We start from the raw sequence: 19,422 nt of genomic DNA on the forward strand, positions 1-19,422 counted from the left end.
CCCCATCAACCCTCAGTTTGTTCTCAGTTTTTAACATTCTCTTATGGTTTGCCTCCCTCCCTCTCTTTTTTTTTCCCTTCCCCTCCCCCATGGTCTTCTGTTAAGTTTCTCAGGATCCACATAAGAGTGAAAACATATGGTATCTGTCTTTCTCTGTATGGCTTATTTCACTTAGCATCACACTCTCCAGTTCCATCCCCGTTGCTACAAAGGGCCATATTTCATTCTTTCTCATTGCCATGTAGTATTCCATTGTATATATAAACCACAATTTCTTTATCCATTCATCAATTGATGGACATTTAGGCTCTTTCCATAATTTGGCTATTGTTGAAAGTGCTGCTATAAACAATGGGGTACAAGTGCCCCTATGCATCAGCACTCCTGTATCTGTTGGGTAAATTCCTAGCAGTGCTATTGCTGGGTCACAGGGTAGATCTATTTTTAATTTTTTGAGGAACCTCCACACTTTTTTCCAGAGCGGCTGCACCAGTTTGCATTCCCACCAACAGTGCAAGAGGGTTCCCATTTCTCCGCATCCTCACCAGCATCTATAGTCTCCTGATTTGTTCATTTTAGCCCTTCTGACTGGCATGAGGTGATACCTCAGTGTGGTTTTGATTTGTATTTCCCTGATGAGGAGCGACGTTAAGCAACTTTTCATGTGCCTGTTGGCCATCTGGATGTCTTCTTTAGAGAAGTGTCTATTCATGTCTTCTGCCCATTTCTTCACTGGATTATTTGTTTTTTGGGTGTGGAGTTTGGTGAGTTCTTTATAGATTTAACTAGCCCTTTGTCCGATACATCATTTGCAAATATCTTTTCCCATTCCATTGGTTGCCTTTTAGTTTTGTTGATTGTTTCCTTTGCAGTGAGCACCTGCTTTCATATCTTTTGAGTATATACCTAGGAGTGAAATTGATGACACGGTAATACTATATTTAAGTTTCTAAGTAACTTCCAGACTTTTTTGTACATTGGCTATACCATTTTACATTCCCATCAGCAATGTATGAAGGTTCCAACTTCTCTAATGTTCTTCCCAACACTTGTTATTTTTCAGTTTTTTAATTCTAGCCATTCTAGCAGGTATGAACTGCTCTCTCATTGTGGTTTTGACTTGCATTTCCCAATGACTTTTGAGCTTCATTCCTGTGCTTGTTGGTCATTTGTGCCTCCTTAAATTTTACATCTTTCTTGCTTCAACCTAACCTCAGTTCTTCTTACCAGCACCTGATACCAAATGCAAAGTGTCTCATAACCATGGTGGAGTGAAATAGTAGAGAAAGCTGCCTTTAAGTCATATAGTTCTGTGTTAAAATGCTACTTTTACTAAATATGTAGTTTCTTTCATATCTACAGTTGAACCAGACCCTCCTGTGAACCTGACTTTGGAATTAAAACAGCCAGAAGACAAAAAACCGTATCTGTGGATGAAATGGTTCCCACCCACCCTGGTTGATGTAAGATCTGGTTGGCTCACACTCCAGTACGAAATTCGATTAAAACCCGAGAAAGCCACTGAGTGGGAGGTGAGTCAACTAGAAGCTTTTGGAAGGAACCAGGTCCTTGGCAAAGTTCAAGCCCTCACAGCTGAGAATAGATGATTCTTCATTATTGGGCAACCATGTTGCCCTCTTGATGCTGATGTGACCTAGTCAGATGTGGAAGTGCCTTCTCCCCTCCACTGGGATTGATGGGAACTCATCTTCATAGCTCTCTAGGGCTAGTTCCTTGCACTGAACATCCTCTTCCACCAGATTTCCAACCCACTTCCCTCAGGATATCTTAGATTAAGACACTCATGCATGTACCTACATGGCACTAAGTAGGAGGAAAACAATCTCAGTGTAACCACTTCATGGTCAATGGTATTTTTATTCACTTTCAAATACTTCAATGTAAAGAAATCATACTGTAAATTACAGGCATTTTAATAGTTCACTCTAAAATATTTTTGTATATGTCTCTTTCAAAAAGGGAACATTTGATTTCACTCATATGTGGATTTAAAGAACAAAACAAATGAACAAAGAAAAAAGAGACAAACACAACAACAGACTCTAAACTACAGAGAACAAACTGGTAGCTGCCAGAGGAGAGGTGGGTGGGACATGGGTAAAATAGAGGGAGTTAAGAGTACACTTATTGTGATGAGCACTGACTAATGTATAGAATGATTGAATCATTATATTGTACACCTGAAACTAATATAATGCTGTATGTTAATTATGCTTAAACTTAAAAAAAAAAAGATACTCCAAACCCACTAGCAATGATAAAATTTTTAACGGGAGCATTTCCAAACATAGCCAAAATAATAGGATCACACATAGAAAATTAATTAAAATTCCTTAATATCATTTAACAGCCAGTCCATATTTTAATTCCCCCCAGTTGCTTCAAAATATGTCTGTAGAAGCTAGTTTGTCCAAACCACAATCCACTCCAAGAACACACATTGTTATATCCTGGTTGTTATATCCCTTTGGTCTCAACATGCTCAGGAGACTGGGCCCCTTGTCCCATAGAATGTCCTGCCTTCTGTATTTGTCTGATGAGTTCTCTGTGAGGTCATTTAGCTACTTTCTCTGCCCCTGTATTTCCTGTACCCAGACCATTAAATCTAAAAATCTGATTATTCAGGTAGAACAATTTTCAGCAAGAGAACTTCAGAGGTGATATTTTTTGCTTCATATTGCATCATACAAGGAGATGGAAATCATCTGGCCAACCCACTGTACCTGATGCTAAAACTGACTCTGGGATTAGAGAGATGACAACCTGATCCCTTGATTGTAAATTTATGTTTCATTTGTACACTATTGTTTCAACATACTGAAGGTCCCGTTCTCTTTCATCTAGTAGTTTTACACCAATTGGTAAGCCTTGAATCAATGAAGTCATTAGGGTTTACAAAATAACAATTTTCCAGTTTTACTAAATGGTTGTCTTCCATAAAGTAGAATTTAGAAGGGAGTAGAGGATAGGAGGCCGAATATTTGCCTTTCTGACAGAGAGCTCCAAATGGAGAGACAGAAAACCCATTACTTTTTGTGTGAGCAAAGCAAGGAGGAAAAGATGGGCTAAGAGGGTGGAATGGTGAGAACAGGGATTTCTCTACAAAATCTAGTTCGTTGGTCTCAGTTCTCCAACAGTCAGTTATCTAGGAGGAAAGTCTATGAAGAAGCATCACACAAGTCAGAGTGACTTCCTTGTTTTCCTTGTTTCTCTATAGACTCATTTTGCTGGGCAGCAGACTCAGTTTAAGATTCTCAGCTTATATCCAGGACAGAAATACCTTGTCCAGGTTCGCTGCAAGCCAGACCATGGATTCTGGAGTGAGTGGAGCCCAGAGAGCTCCATTCAGATACCTAATGGTGAGTGTCTTGGCTCCCTTTTGCATACACTCCAAAATATTTTTTAATGATTGATTGATTGATTGATTGATTGATTTTTGAGAGAGAGAGCACATGTGAACACAGAAAGAGGAAGGGCAGAGATAGAGGGAGAGAGAGAATCTCAAGTAGCTCTGCACTGTCAGCATAGAACCCCACGTGGACCTCAAACTCACGAACTGCAAGATCATGACCTGAGCTGAAATCGAGAGTTGGACGCTTAACCAGCTGAGCCACTCAGGTGCCCCTACTCCAAAATATTTTTAAAACAGAAAGAATTTAGTAAATTTGCATGTAATAACAGCTAACAGAGAAACTATGTTAAGCCTTAGCCAGAAAAATAAGTAGAGGTGTGTTTATCATCTCTCCATCCAATACAAAGACATTTGAAAGTGTAGCACTGCTCTCTGGGTCACTGTCAGTGAAGACCAGTTTCTAGAATAAGCCTGCAAACATAGGCTTGGCATGTCTCAGAGGGCTTGATGCTCAGTCATTCTGCCCTCCCCATCTACCCTATCCCTATAATTTGGTCAAGGTCATCGTCTAGTTGTCCCCAGATTTGTAAAGTGGTATGCCATCTCAAAGGCATGAACCAATTTTCAGTCTGTGATGTCAGTTACATCTTGGTCTCTATGCAGAGGTACAGTATGTAAAAGGCACTCGATTCCAAGTGCCATTAACCATGGGGCTTCTGCTCCACAACAGAATGATTCATCTTGCATTTCTAAAGTGTGTTATGGTTTATGAACCATAAACCATACCAGGGTTGGAAGGTTTGGGCCCTTCCAACCCTCTCAGGTATTCAGAGAGAATACGATTACCATCAGGAATTAAAAGTGAGGAAACTGAAGCTCAGTGAGGTTAGAGTCTTACTCAGAGCCACGTGACAAAGCCTACCTCTACTGACAACTTGCCTGGCGAAAGTATCAGGGCTTGCATTGGCTTGGCATACTGGAAAGAACACTGAACTGTGGGTCATCAGATTCACACATGCATCTCATTCAGTCCTCTCTCTTATTAAATAAATAAAAGCACCGGGTTTGGAAGCAGGAGGCCTGAGTTGCAGTCACGACTACAGTTTTATAGTTTACATGCTCATGGGGAAATCACTCTTCCAGCCTCCGTGTCCTCATCTTTACATACAAGATAATGTACGTAAAAAGCTTAACACCGTGGATGGCTTTAGTAAGAACTTAATAAGTGACGGACTTTATTATTATTACTGCAACAGATCATGTGACCTTGAATTTCCTCTTTAAGGATCAAATAAAACAATATGTAAAGGGATTTTGAAGTTTATAGAGTACTGTGAAATATACACACTATTAAAATTTAATAATAAAAATTAAACCTGTCATCGATGCTACTCTATTTGGATTGCTGTTCAAATCAAAAGAGGTGTAGGTAAGGGGAAGGGGACTCTTTTGTTCAAAACTTGTGCTTATTAGTTTTGTTTGTTTGTTTTTAATGATGCTTTGATGTGATCAAAGCTTTCTGACTGTTTGCTTTTTAGATGTCACCATGAAAGATACCATTGTGTGGATCTTTGTGGCTGTTCTTTCTGCTGTCATCTGTCTGATTATGGTCGTGGCAGTGGCTTTGAAAGGCCATAGGTACTTTACTGTCTATCATCCTTCCTCCCCATCATGGTTGTCAGGGATTGTGGCAAAAAATACCGTATAAAAATAGTAGAAACCTACAGATAATTCAAGCACTTCATTTAAGCCATTAGCTGCAATGTGTTCACCCACAAAAAAATCTTTTATCAATGATAGCAAAAGTAGCAGAACGGTCTCCTTTGAAGCTGGTGCTCTTTCCATCAGACTGAGGCTCCCAGTTATGAAATAGTAAAAATCTTCTAAGAGCAACTAAAATCAAGAGAAGCAAGAAATTCAAGTAATCCGCTAATTTCAGAATCAGCGTCCTCTATTAGCCAGAGCTAATTGTGATGCAAGCCCTTAAAATGATTGCCTTCACCATTGGTTGTTAGTCTCAGGGAGCCCCAGAAGTCTAACTCCTATCTACCATAGTCTGTAGCAGCTATTTGGAGAGGATACTAATCTTTCAAAAATCACAAAGTGAGAAGCTGAGTCATCTATTCTTTTTCACAAATTATTTTATAGCATGGTGACCTGCATCCTTCCACCAGTTCCTGGGCCAAAAATAAAAGGATTTGATACTCATCTGCTGGAGGTAAGTGGCAAAAGTGGGGAATGTAGTATGACCCTCTGCTTTGCAATGATTACCTTTACACATGCACACACAATTTCCATCCGTTCAGCCTGGCCAGCTCAGTCCCTGCCCAGCGGGTCCCTGCTCTTCAGCAAGTGTGTTTACAGAAAGCTGGGTGGAGGCATGAGAGTACTTACCTTTGGGAGAGAAAGCCAAGAAAACATGAAAATACATAATAATGCTTGCTAGGTCTACCAGGTGCATATGCTCATAAGCACAGAAATAAACATTTTGCACAATCAATTAAGAAAAAGGGTAAATGTCTTACTTAATACAAAACAGGGACCCACCACCACCTCCTTTGTCATACGTGGGCTAAAGCTTTCACTCGAATGTTCTTCACATGATTGCAATATCCTGCTGTAATTGTTGTTCACTTTGAGAGCGTTCAGTCGAAACTGGATCAGTACAGTGGGCTCGTGTTTGCCAGGCCCTGCCTAGACTGATTCAAGGTGGAATTAAATTCAAGTGTTTTGAATAAAAAGAGGGGTTACATCATTTTAAACTTCTGTCCAGATTGAAATATATAGTTTCAGTTGGACTCAATCTTAACACTGTTGTGTCTAAAAGCAATGATCTGCATTACATCACTTGACCCAGCCACTGTGAGACCAGCAATGCAAGAATGTGATAAGTGAGTCCCAGAGAATTTGGCTTGACTACACTCAGTTTTATTGCAAATATCGGAGAAGGGATTAGAGCCCCAGAATTTGGGCTCCTGGCCCAGTGCTCTTATCCCACTATCTAGTCTCTAGTACTGACCTTCACAGAACCAGCATGCACTTCTCAACTAAGTAAATTAACTGCTGTCTAACTTGAAATTTGACCTTATAGCCACAGAAATGGAATAATAAAATAACTACTGTTTGGGTTACAAAAAAAATTTGTTTTCGCATTCTTAATCACAGTACCCTGATCTTCAAAAGAACTCCCAGATAGGTACTATTACTTCCATTTTACAGATGGAGAAAGTGAGGACCATAGAGCAGCTCATCCAAAGTCAATACCCTTTAATAAGGGATAGAGTCAAGACTTGGGCACCAGTACCTGATCTAAGTCAAGGGATCAGGAAGAAGAGTGGGAAAGAAAAGGAAGCCAGAAGAAGAGGAAGGGGAGAAGGAGGAGAACAAAAAGGAGGAGAGGGAGGAGACTGGAACAGCAAGGAGGGATGAGAATCTGCTTACTACTGCCAAACTCCAGAAGGTGGTGGACTTGGTTAGGAGGCCAGCAACCAGATCTCAGGGCCAGTGGATCCCAGAGCACTGAAGCCATGCGTGAGCACTGTGGATTTCATGTTTCACAAACCTCTTATTTGTTAGGCATGTGTTCATTATTTGTGCATATACTACCTGCCAGTTGAACTCATAATCATTATGGCTTAGGGAGAAACTAAGTTAAAATCATGAATTGACTGAAAGAAAACTATGAGGTGAGTAGTAGCCCAGGAGGTGGTTATAAATAGCCTGGTACACAAACATCTAACATTTGGGAAATTCTGCTAGGCCATTAGCACATCCCACTTGCCCACAGTCATGACCACTGGCTTGGCTGTGATGTCGACGTGGAATGTCAGGAAGCTAACGGCCATCTCTCCTTGTGTCTGTGTTTGAATAGAAGGGCAAGTCTGAAGAACTGCTGAGTGCCCTGGGGTGCCAAGACTTCCCTCCCACTTCTGACTGTGAGGACTTACTGGTGGAGTTTTTAGAAGTGGATGACAGTGAGGACCAGCAGCTGATGCCAGCCCTTTCAAAAGAACACCCGGGTCAAGATAGGAAGCCCACACCCCTGGACCCAGACAGTGACTCTGGCCGGGGCAGTTGCGACAGCCCTTCCCTTTTGTCTAAAAAGTGTGAGGAAGCCCGGGCAAATCCCTCCACATTTAACACTCCTGAGGGCATTGAGAAGCCAGAGAATCCCCAGACAAATGCTACCCGCACCTGGGACCCCCAGAGCACAAGCTTGGAAGGCAAAATCCCTTCTTTCCCTGCCAATGGATCCAAATCTTCAACATGGCCTTTACCACAGCCCCCCAGCCATCCCAGCCCCAGATCTTCTTACCACAACATTGCTGATGTGTGCAAGCTGGCCATGGGCCCAGCAGGTGCATCGGCCACTTTGTTGGACAAAACAGACACTCATGCTTTAAGATCTTCAAAAAATGTTGAGACTGGAGGGGAGAAAGTGGCAGTTGAGCAGAGGGCAGTGGAAAGCTTCCATTCCAAGACTGACCAAGGCACAGCATGGCTGTTGACCCTGGAGAAAACCTCTTTTATCTCTGTGAAACCCTTGGATTATGTGGAGATTCACAAAGTTAACAGAGATGGAGCACTATCATTGCTCCCAAAACAGAAAGAGAACGGCAACCAGACAGACAAGCCCAGCACTCCTGAAACCAGTAAGGAGTATGCCAAGGTGTCCAGGGTGATGGATAACAACATCCTGGTGTTAGTGCAGGATCCGCAAGCTCAAAACCTGGCTTCATTTGAAGAACCAGCCAAGGGGGCTCCACAGCCCCTTCAACCGAATCAAGCTAAAGAAGACCTGGCCTCCTTCACGTCGGCACCAAGCAACTGTGGACTCCAGCAGGGTGGGTTGGATTACCTGGATCCCACATGTGTTATGCACTCCTTTCAGTGATAGCTTGATTAATGGAACGATTGGTTAAAATGTGACTTTTTTTCAGGTAACACTACAGAGTACAGGAAATGCACTCTCCTAGAGAATGCTCGAGAGCGTGGTTAGATTGACACTATACAGCCCACAGTTCATTCGTTTTCATGCTCCATTTTCAACCAGCTGCCTCTTTCTCCAACAGCTGATTCCAGAACAAATCGCTTTGCTTCCTGTGGTTTGTACATTTACTTTTTGCTATTAGTTATAAAATTATGTGTTCAATGAAATAAAAGCGCATCGTTTAGTATTCTCGAGGGACAGTACCGACAGGTATATCCTCTGGAAGACTTTCACGGTTTGGTGTGTGACAAAAGGAAATGAGAGAGTCACGGTTGTTTACCACAGGAAGATGACAGGTGTGAGAGACAAATGCCATGAAAACCACTGTTGAAAACCAACGAACCTTTGCTTGACCTTTGTTTGACCTTTACTTGACCTTTGCACTCCTCTCTCATTTTATTAGGATGAACCGAACACATTTAAAGAAAGAATGCATTCCAGAACACCTGACAAATTGTTTACATCAGTTCCTATCACCTTAGTGATACATTGCCAATATGCAAGCCAAAATGATGCCTCCAATTTTTTCTTAAAATGGTTTGAATTTATTAAGCATGGGTTTTCTCCCCTAAATTGTATTTTATCCTAAAGCCTCTAGAGAATATAGTTTTGGAAAATGGAATTTTCTTACATTACAGGTAAGTGAGTTTCGTGTGGTAAATTCTTCTAAAATGTTTTCCTGTTTCATTTCAGCACACGAGATAATTTATTAAACCCCCTAGTCTTCTGTTAGGTAAAAAAAAAAAAAAATCCGGAAGACTAACCTTAATTTAAAAGATAATCACAGCAGGATGCTAATGGAAATACTGCCTTACTGTACATATGAATTCTACTTTAATAGAAACCCATAAGTTTCACAATGTATTTTTGAAGACTATTTTTCTATCACTTAGGTAAAATAAAAGACTATTTTCTATCTTCCCAGTACAGCTGTTTACGTATTTAATGGGTACAGTATTTTCTGCTATGAGGTTATAATGAGTATTTGCAGTACATAGTAGTATATGCAGTCCCTGTTTGTGGAGGAAAATGCCATCCCAACCCAAAGTCCATTGAAGATTACGAAGTGAATGATTATACTCAGTTTCCAGCATAGTATGGTATAGTTTATCTGATTCGTTTTTTATCTCCATGACACTTGAAACAGTCGCCAGCCTAGAGTTTTAGGGCTTTCCACAGACCATAAATTACTTCTGTGATTTAGGGCTTGTCTGGGCTTTCTGCTCTTCTCTGGGTGAATATTCATAAAACCACCATGAAAAGGTGAGTGGTGACCTCTCACGTACTGTTTTAGAGAGAGGGTTTGGTTTCGTTTGGTTTGCTTCTGAGAAATCTTGGGCAGCAAAGAAAATTTAAGCAAAGCCAGAAGTTAGTATCTCTCTGAAGTAGATCCATTTGCGAAGTCTTGGCAGAGGAATAAAGGTCAAGGTGTGGAAGTAAGAATCTCCAAGTCTGCTCCAGGGGCAGCCTTCCCAAGAGCAGTCCAAAGCCTGGCTCTCCATTTTGAAGAGAGCATTCATGACTCATCAAAAAGCCTCCCTCTGTTTTTCATTTCACCTGCTGGCGGACCCATTCTCTGTTCACTCACTAGCTGGATATAGTCAATTTGAGCTCACCTCTATGAGTTCAGTATTCCACCCCAGCAACCCCATGCTCGCTGGAAGTGGACTCCGAGGTGGCCGGATATTCGAAAGTGAACATGTCACTAGCTTCCAGAATCGCAAAAGTAAATAGATCTGAGTTCCTCTTCTCCCAGTATAGAATAACAAGAAGAGCGAAGGTATCCTGTGGGAAAGTTGCCCGTGTGCATTCAGTCCTCTAGGTCCTTGCTACTCAAAGTATGCTTGGAGGACCAGCTAAATCAGCATCTCACCTGGGCACTGCTCGGAAATGCAGAATCTCGGCTCCTCTGCCCCAGACCTCCAGAATCAGAATCTGCCCTTTACTAAGATCTCAGATGATTCACGTGCACAATGAAGTTTGAGAAGCACTGCCCTAGGTCACCATTTCCACTAAAGGTTATATTAGTGCATAGAAACAATCCTCTCTTGGAAATATAGGTCAAGTCTAAATTGCACTGAATGACACTGTTCATAAGGAGAAGGCATACTTTTTGAAAAATCCATTTGGGGGTTAAATTTACATAATGATAGAGAACGACTTGCAAAGTACACACAGCTCTAAAGAGGGCATGGGAATAGGGGCACCTGGGTGGCTCTGTCAGTTAAGCGTCCAACTTCAGCTCAGATCGTGATCTCACCATTCATGAGTCCGAGCCCTGCATCAGGCTCTGTGCTGACAGCTCAGAGCCTGGAGCCTGCTTCGGATTCTGTGTCTCCCTCTCTCTCTGCCCCTCCCCCTCTCGTGGGTGCTCTCTCCTCTCTCTCCCTCTCAAAAATAAACATTTTTTACAAAGTGTTAAAAAAAAAAAAAAAGAGGGCCAGGGAATATATTGCACCTGGGAAGCACTCTGCCAAAGACACTGCCCTTCAAACCTAGTCCAGACCAAACTTTTCACAAAATAGTCCATCCTTCTCTAAATTGTGTATCATGACTCCGATAGTTTGAAAATTCAAAACTGATCTGTTTTGACAAACGATTCGGCGTGTGTGAAGAAAAAATGTTACGGTTAAAGTCTCCACTTGAATTAAATCCCTAAAATACCCCAATTAGCCACTCATTAAGTAGAGCCAAGGTTACAGTTCTCTGGTCAATTAACACTCTATTTAACTAAGTTCATTTTTTTTTTTTTTTCATCTTGTGGCATATTTTCTATCAAGGAGACAGCCAGTGCAATGGAAGGATGCAGAATGGGGGGGTCAAGACACCTAGGTTCAAGAACCTAATTAGGTTGCCTTAGACGGAACAATTCCCTATTCTGGGCCTCAGTTTCCTCTGAAGGACATGTTGGGCAAACAGTCTCTAATATCCTTTTAAACTCTGGCTTTTGATTCCATGACTCACTGAATATTTTCCAGCAAAGATAATTTAACCAACGCCTTGATCTTAAGTAAGCCACCAAACAATCACCCTTCATCATAGAAATATAAGTACTCTTCAGTGATGTGCTTTTTTCATTTCCACTTTTAAATCATCAGTTGCAGGCAGACTTAACATATTGCACACACGTTATAAATTATGTAGGTACAGAATCATAGTCTAAGATAATGTGCAAATATATGTGAGAGAAGAAGCATGAGATTTTTTTAAAGACATATTGAATGAGGCTCTAATTTAAAAAAAAAATCTTTTACAGAATCAAACTATGCTTATTTTTTGCTGAGTCCAGCAGCCCCAAATCTCTTTTCTTATATCTGACTGCTGATTTTTTTTTTTTTCTGATGAACTATAAACCACTACTGCGAGGTTGGTTTAAAGAGCCATACGCTCTGAATTATAAAAAGTCGTATTTTTATAAGCAAACACCTAAATATTCAAGTTACAAAGCACATGGAGACAGGTTAGTCAATGCGTGTTTTTTGGAAACTTATAACCCAAACTCCAAAATGTGCTCTCGTCAGTTTTAATGAACGGGTTTAAAGCATCTCAATGTGAGCACAGTTATTATCAGGGACAGCTGCGTCCCTGTCCATTCTCCTAAGTGCCTAAGACCAATCCTGGTAGGTGGGTATGTACTAAAAACTTGCTTTCACTGGTTTGGTCCAAAGTGGGTCAATCCCTTACCACCTGTATGAGGTGAAAGGGTTTGACCCTTGTCCCGTAGGACCCAACTGAATTGGAAAATCCTGTGAGTTAACTCCAGGATGCAATTTGGCTGTGGGGAAATCTGGCTCTTTCTTGAGGTTCACCACTGTGGTCACTTGCAGAAAGTCCTGCCTTTATTCATTTCCTTATCTCCTTAGTGTAGACAAGAAAGAAACAGATTTGTACATATTTTACAAAGTGCCTTTCTTTACTTTTATTTTTAAAAAATTTGTTTTCTTTTTGCAAGAAAAGTGTACTGATTGGAAAGTAAATTTTACTTGTTTTCTGTAAATAACTGGAGAAACCAGAAAGGGAATGACAGAATGCTCTAAGGTCCAACCAGTAACTGGTGGATTTAATTTATTGCTTAACTGAATTACCACAGAGCTGATGTGAATAGTGCAACTTACTTTGTCTGATAAGAAAGTGACTCTGGCTAGGATGGGGGGACATGCCTGCCACCCTGTGATTTAATACTCTTCAATTTAAAAACATATTGAGGGCGTTTGGATGGCTCAGTCAGTTAAGCATCTGACTCTTGATTTTGGCTCAGGTTATGATCTCACAGTTTGTGGGTTCGAGCCCCACATGGGGCCCTGTGCTGACAGTGGGGAGGCTCCTTGGGATTCTCTCTCGCTCTGTCTCTGCCCCTCCCTCGCTTGCACGTGCATTCTCTCTCTCCCTATCTCTCAAATAAATATTTTGAAAATAATAAAATACTAATAATAAGAAGAAAATTAAAACATGTTGATATGCTTTTGAACGGCTTTGAATTGCATGCCTGGGCCTGAAAAGGACAATGCATGCAGTGGAACCTTGCACACATGCAAGAAAATCTAAATGATTCTGGATTACCATCCCCGGTGTTGCTAACGTGCATTTGTCATTGATGAAAGCCTCATGTGTCCTTCAGTGAACGAATTCCTTGTTCTGCCTTTTTGGCTTAAGCACAATAGTATTGTTGCTGGAGTAGTGTGGGCGGAGCACCCAATTTCCAGGTCTAGGCCACCTTGCTACCACTAAACAGGCTATGTGACCTTTTGCAAGTCCTTTAAACTCTAGCCATCAATTTCCTGTTAAATAATCAAATAGAAATTCTCTCCCTAGGCTTGTGTATTTCAGTTGGTGATTTTTGGTCTGAGACCATCATGGTATCTATTCCAATGAAAGGAGAAAAATAGAAAATAGGACATTTCCAGAGGTTTAGGCATCTCAGGATTCCACAAAATGCCAGCCATAGCCTGCTAAACGCAAATTTTACTGGACAAAGTAAATCTGTAATCTTTTCGGTGTTCTGAGTTTATAGCTAAGAGATATCCATAATTCACAACACCGTATGCCCGCCACTGTCTTGTCCACCTCCATTCCTCTGATTTATGCTCTGATCTCAAGAAGCACTGAGACATGTAAAGTGGACGGACATATCCTGTTTTATGCAGCTGTGATCAGTGAATGGAGAGACCCTTAGATCATTGTATTCTATTCATTAACTTTTTACCTGGTCCTGATTAAATAAAAAAACGACAGTGCACCCTAAAAACCTTTAGGTAGTGAAGTAGTAATATGAAAAATAACCTTTACGAGTTCTGTTAAATTATGCCTCACCTGGATAAACTTCAAAATACAGTCTGAGTTAAAAAAAAAATACAGTCTGAGTTTTTCCTTGCAAATTTCACATCCTGGAGAAAATAAACCCTGTAATTATGTCATCTGAAATCAAAACTCTCTATGGCAAAGATACCTCTGAAAAATAATTTGTTTTCTAACATTTCTGATAAGATGATTTTGAACTTTTAAAAGTAACTACCCCCCCTTCTTGTCCTACTGTCCTTCCTTCAAAGCTGCTTATTGTTTAGAAATAAAAGATATCACATCTAATGCTTTGACTGTTTTTCAGTGGCATATTTGATGTACTTGTCATGTGACATTCCTGGATTTAAAATAACTGTTATATTATTTTATATTATATTGCTTTATGTGGTTCAAAACTGTATGATGCATTGAAATATATACTCCTTATATTGTGAAACTCATCATGTAATACAGATGAAAATAATTATATAATGACTTATAATCTATCCTTATGTATTTCAATATGATGGTGTCTGTAAAACAAAACTGAAAAAAATGTAATCATATATTTCTGTTGAGACTGTGAATGTACTAATTTTTTTCTTAAGCTTTGTCTGGAATTAGTATCATATGCCATTGTACAGCTGATCTGGGGTGTTAAGTGTTTAGAGTACACTTCAAACCCTTTAAAAGTCAACCCTCAGCTTTGCTTCATGTGACTTCTGATAACTTCTTGAGTGTCATTTGTATCATGAGGCTTGCTTTTGTGTTTGATTATTCATTTTAAACAACTTAAAAAGTTTCATGTGGAAACCACAGCAATCTAGAGCCAGCGTGTTGTGTGATCTGTGTCTTATGTAAAGCCATATTGAAGCAAAGACTATATAATAGTAAAAGGTTCCATATTTTTAAGGCTATCACTACCTCCACTTTTTCTCTTTCCCTAGAAAATACCAAGCAAAACTCTTCAACATGAGGTGGGAAATTCAAAGTGATTGTTACAATAGTTGCTGGGGGGTTGTTTGGGCTTGATTTTTTTATAGGAAAATATACCTTCTAATTCACCACTTTGTAGTTTTATGCTAGGTTTTCTCAATAACCATTTTTACATTTTATAAAAACTGGCTGGCAAATGAAGACTGAAAAGAATATTTAGTAAGTCCCCAGATGAAAAACCAACAAAACCATAGAGTGCAGATTTTTTCCTAACAATGAGTCACCTCAAGATGGTTACCCTAAGCCATGGTAATGATATTTTTCACAATTTTATTTTCCTAATGCCCCTAGAAATAAATGTTGTCCTTATTTGATTTTAGCCATCAAATATATTATGGTATGGGAAAAGTCAGCCATATATCAGAAATAGTCTTCTTTTTATTTAAAAACATTTCTTGATGTACTTATTGTAATGACTACTTTTTTGTCTTTTTAGCCTTAAAGAATTATAGAGGACTATAGGCTGACTGGTCTTGCATTTTTAATTCTGTAAATCTTTGGTTATTGCACATTGTACTTCCTGTTTTCATGGATTTATTCATTTGCCTCCTTTTATTTTGAGGGAATAACATGGACAGTTAAATCCTTGTTAGTAGTGTGGGAGATTATGCTGCTATTGTCATAATATTTTCATTTTTTCTGCACGCCAAAAATAATGCTTGCCAAACAAAATCTTAGACATCCCAGCATAATATGGTCATTATATTTATATTCCTGTTATTGACAATACTTAGTTCAGTGCCTGGGTCAATAAATGTTTATTTCCCTTGCCTACCCTTCCTTTATTTTTATTTGACATGGAAATAAGCAGAATAATATGTGTGTGTCTGAAGCAAATTGCTTGAAGCATTTTTGCTGCTAAGGGATCTATAATCTGGAAATTGTTGGTATAAATTGGACCAAAACAATTTTCCTCCTTTATCCTTATCCTTCCATATGATTGCAAAACATAATTTCCTTCCTTCACCCCATCACTTTCACATGAGAACCTGATAAAAATAGAGCGACACAGAATGAGGAACGTGGGGATCAAACCAGAGATGCTCATTTAAATATTGTGAAATAAAGGAGAGACTGAACCATTTTTTTTTAAGAATGGGATCCTTTTGAATGGTATGATTCGTCCACATTACTAACATCGTTTTGGACAAAATCCATTGGATTAAATGTAAAATGATGACCTTTTTATTTTTCACGGATCTATATCTAAAAATCTTCACCTACTGTTCATGCTTGTGTTAAGAATAATGAAATAGTATGGGGGTTGGCTTTACAGATCATTCTCTGCCTCCTAGTTCTTTCACACAATGTCTCACAGGAGCAATGAGGAATTTTTTACATGAGTATCATGCTCTAAAATGACTCCCATCAAAGAACCACTGACTATCCCATGTTTATGTTGGTGCCATCTGCCTTTAGTTCTTGGGCACAATTTTACTTCTAAACTAAAAAAAATGTGGAGTGTCACTTATCAGACACAACATTCATATCGTTAATAATGAGCTGGAGAAGAAATACGGAGCCAATTTCCCAAGATTACTGTTATGTGTTTCCTGAAAGAAAACAAATTATATATGGTCAATTCTTGCCAGAATCACATTTGAAACCTTAACCTCACCAAACTTCCTACAACTTACTAACCAAGTTTTATACATTCTAAATCTTCCCTATTTTTTACAGACTGAAAGTTACAGCTTCCATCTAGTAGCAATCTTGAAATGTTTGGGGTTGGGGGTAGGGATGACTGGGCAAGAATATAGGAAATGGGGTTATTGAAAAGGCCCCAAAAGGGACCTCACTGGCCAGGGAAAGCATTTACCTCTGAGAGTCCCTCCAAACCACACAGGTGAGACTGAACCCATTCTTGGTATTGGAAAAGTACATTCTACTTTGGAGGTCTTGACACCCATATTGGAATTCTTTTATCTACAACCTCTCCTACCCACCGTGCCACATCCCCTGACTTCTGCTGGCCACACGAGTATTAACCATTTTCCTCTTATTATGACCAGGTTCACATAAACTTAGGCTGACAAATGGACTTGAAGCACAAATATTATTGCGAATGTGACAATTTTTTTTTAGAAAAGGCTAGAAGATATCAGTCAAATAAAACACCATGTGGATGTTGGTTGGTGAACACTCGTTTAAGAAAAGGGAGCTTGATGGGGCGCCTGGGTGGCTCAGTCGGTTGAGCGTCTGACTTGGACTTCGGCTCAGGTCATGATCTCGTGGTTTGTGAGTTCAAGCCCCACGTCAGGCCCTGGGCTGACAGCTCAGAGCCTGGAGCCTGCTTCGGATTCTGTGTCTCCCTCACTCTCTGCCCCTCCCCTGCTCATGCTCTGCCTCTCTCTGTCTCAAAAATAAATAAAAACATTTAAAATAAAAAAAAAAAAAGAAAAGGGAGCTTGGGAATTTTTATTACTATGTTGATAAATGTGTTTGAAAGAATTTGTAAATGTCACAGGGACTTTTTAAGGTGACACGCACTCACTCCATAAATTATTAAACATTACAAGATGAGGTTAGATGACACTTGCTAGTAGCTTTACTTTATTTGATCAGTTTTGAGATTGTCAATGAGCTTTGGAAACTTTTGATGTATTTTTCTATCTTCAGAGCAATTCCTTTGGCAGTGGGAACCATGCTTAGTTTAAACGGAATCAATAAATTACTTCCTGAACAATGGTTTTGGAGGGTCTTTTTATATACATGTGAAACATGTTTTTTTATAAAAATACAAATTTGAGAAGGTTTTTCTTTGCTTCAACAAACTTTATTAGGACAGGTTTTTTAAGAGAAGAAGGAAATGGCATGCAAGGCCCTTCTAGAGATAAAATACATACAGATGCTGAAATATTTGTCTGAGAACACTGTTCAAAGGCATTTTTTCAGGCATGCCCTTTATGCTGGTCTTTCAACACCTTCTCTGTTTTGTTTTTGTTTTGTTTTGTTGTCACTAAATCTAAATCAAAACGGACATCTTGCTCCCAACTCAGCTAACTACTACTCCTTCCCTCTACACTGCCCTCAAGTTCCCCTAGTTGTCATCCATTTGCCAGCTGGGAGCCTAAAAAATGCAAATAGGCTTGGAAGCTCGCAGAAGTTCCTTGGGCCTTCTAGGAACAACCAAGAAATACCCAAAAACAGAGTTCCCAAATCTGATATATGATCAGCTTTCCCAAATGAAGCATGAACCACAAATCTCAGTGCCAAATATCCATATTTTCTTTTGTTTGATTCTTGCTACTTCGAGTTATCCTATGTCTTCACTTAAAACTTCAGTTGCAATTTAATCTTCCATTTTTCATCTCGTATTTGTTGCATAAAACATTTCACACATGCTTGAAAATTCCAGAGGGTGGAAAGTCTTTGTTATCAAAAAGAGTCTTTGATTTACCAACACCCAAATTTCATAAATACTAACATTTTACCATATCTGTTCCATACCTTAAAAAAAAAGAGGTAAAACATCACAGATGCAGTAGTTCATATCTTAATAATCAAATTCTCTCCCTCTTTCCAGTGGCAACTACATTCCTACAGATGTCTATCCTATCTGGCATGTTAAAAATGCATTTTCCTTGAATATATGCACCCATAGAAATATATATATAATTATTGTGGGTGCCTATGAATTATTTTACATAGGTAACAACATATGCCATATGCATGTTGATTTTTTTCTTTCAGCATTGGGTTTTTGAAATCCAAATAGCTCCAGTTTATTGGATATATACACAGGGTTTTTTTGTTAATCCCTCTATTAATCAACTTTTCATTTCCACTATTATAAATGGCCATGTAAGAAAGCATAAGAGACTCTTGAAAACTGAGAACAAACTGAGGGTTGATGGAGGTGGGAGGGAGGGGAGGGTGGGTGATGGGTATTGAGGAGGGCACCTTTTGGGATGACCACTGGGTGTTGTATGGAAACCAATTTGACAATAAACTTCATATATTGAAAAAAATAATAAAAAATAATAAATAAATAAATAAATAGCCATGTAAGAACATTTTATGCAGGCTTCATTTTTTTAAGTATTTGCCATATTTTCTCTAGGATATACATCTAGGAGTGTCAGTGTTGGGTCACATGGAACACACACCTTAACATTTTCTCACACTTGACAAATTGTTCTCCAAAGCAGCTGTGACAATAAATATCCCATCAGCAGTGCAGGAGATTCCATTTTTTCCTTAATCATTACCTGAGGTTGTCAGACATTTTAATTTTTGACAACTTGATGGGCAATAAAGGATACATTGTTGCTGTTTTAACTTTCACTGTCCTAATGAATTCCCTCAGTATCTGAATAACTCATCCTCTACCTGCTTATCTTTTATGCCATCTTTTGTCATCTGCTCAGTTTCTCCATTTGTCTGTCTCCATATGTCTGCATCTGGACCTCTACTCTGCGTCGGTGGTCGGTTGATCTATCCCTGCCTTGATGTTCCCTGTTTTATTACTCTAGTTTTATGCAATCCTGTTATCAGGGAAATTAATTCCCACACTTCTCTCTCTTCTTCAGAACTATTCTGGCTATGCTCTCGGCCATTTATTCATTATGTGAATTTTGAGATAAGCCTATCAACTTTTTTTTAAAAATTGTGCTGGAAATTAGATTTTGTTCATTGAATTTATGTGTGAATTCTGGGAGAAATTACATATAATATAATAATATATTATTTAATATATTATAAATATATAATAATATTATATTTATTTATAAATTTTTATAAATATTTATAAATATATAAATATAAAATATATTTTATATATAAA

The 19,422-nt window shown here is 39.1% G+C and overlaps 2 protein-coding genes across 3 annotated transcripts in view; both read left to right on the forward strand.

The window, feature by feature from the left end:
- The window catches only part of PRLR (prolactin receptor), a 171,500-nt gene extending 161,988 nt beyond the window's left edge, over nt 1-9,512 (forward strand). For both annotated transcript variants that reach the window (XM_042952211.1, XM_042952219.1), the window contains 5 exons: nt 1,363-1,532; nt 3,239-3,380; nt 4,912-5,011; nt 5,522-5,591; nt 7,245-9,512. In XM_042952211.1, the coding sequence (XP_042808145.1) occupies nt 1,363-1,532; nt 3,239-3,380; nt 4,912-5,011; nt 5,522-5,591; nt 7,245-8,267 (1,505 nt within the window). In that variant the 3' untranslated portion in view covers nt 8,268-9,512. The remainder of the gene's footprint in view (nt 1-1,362; nt 1,533-3,238; nt 3,381-4,911; nt 5,012-5,521; nt 5,592-7,244) is intronic.
- The window catches only part of AGXT2 (alanine--glyoxylate aminotransferase 2), a 58,721-nt gene continuing 48,278 nt past the window's right edge, over nt 8,980-19,422 (forward strand). Inside the window, 2 exon segments of the mRNA XM_042903166.1 lie at nt 8,980-9,001; nt 10,007-10,143. Coding sequence (XP_042759100.1) covers nt 8,980-9,001; nt 10,007-10,143 — 159 coding nt within the window.

Source organism: Panthera leo, chromosome A1 (genome assembly GCF_018350215.1).
Source record: "Panthera leo isolate Ple1 chromosome A1, P.leo_Ple1_pat1.1, whole genome shotgun sequence".
Classification (NCBI taxonomy): Eukaryota; Metazoa; Chordata; class Mammalia; order Carnivora; family Felidae; genus Panthera; species Panthera leo.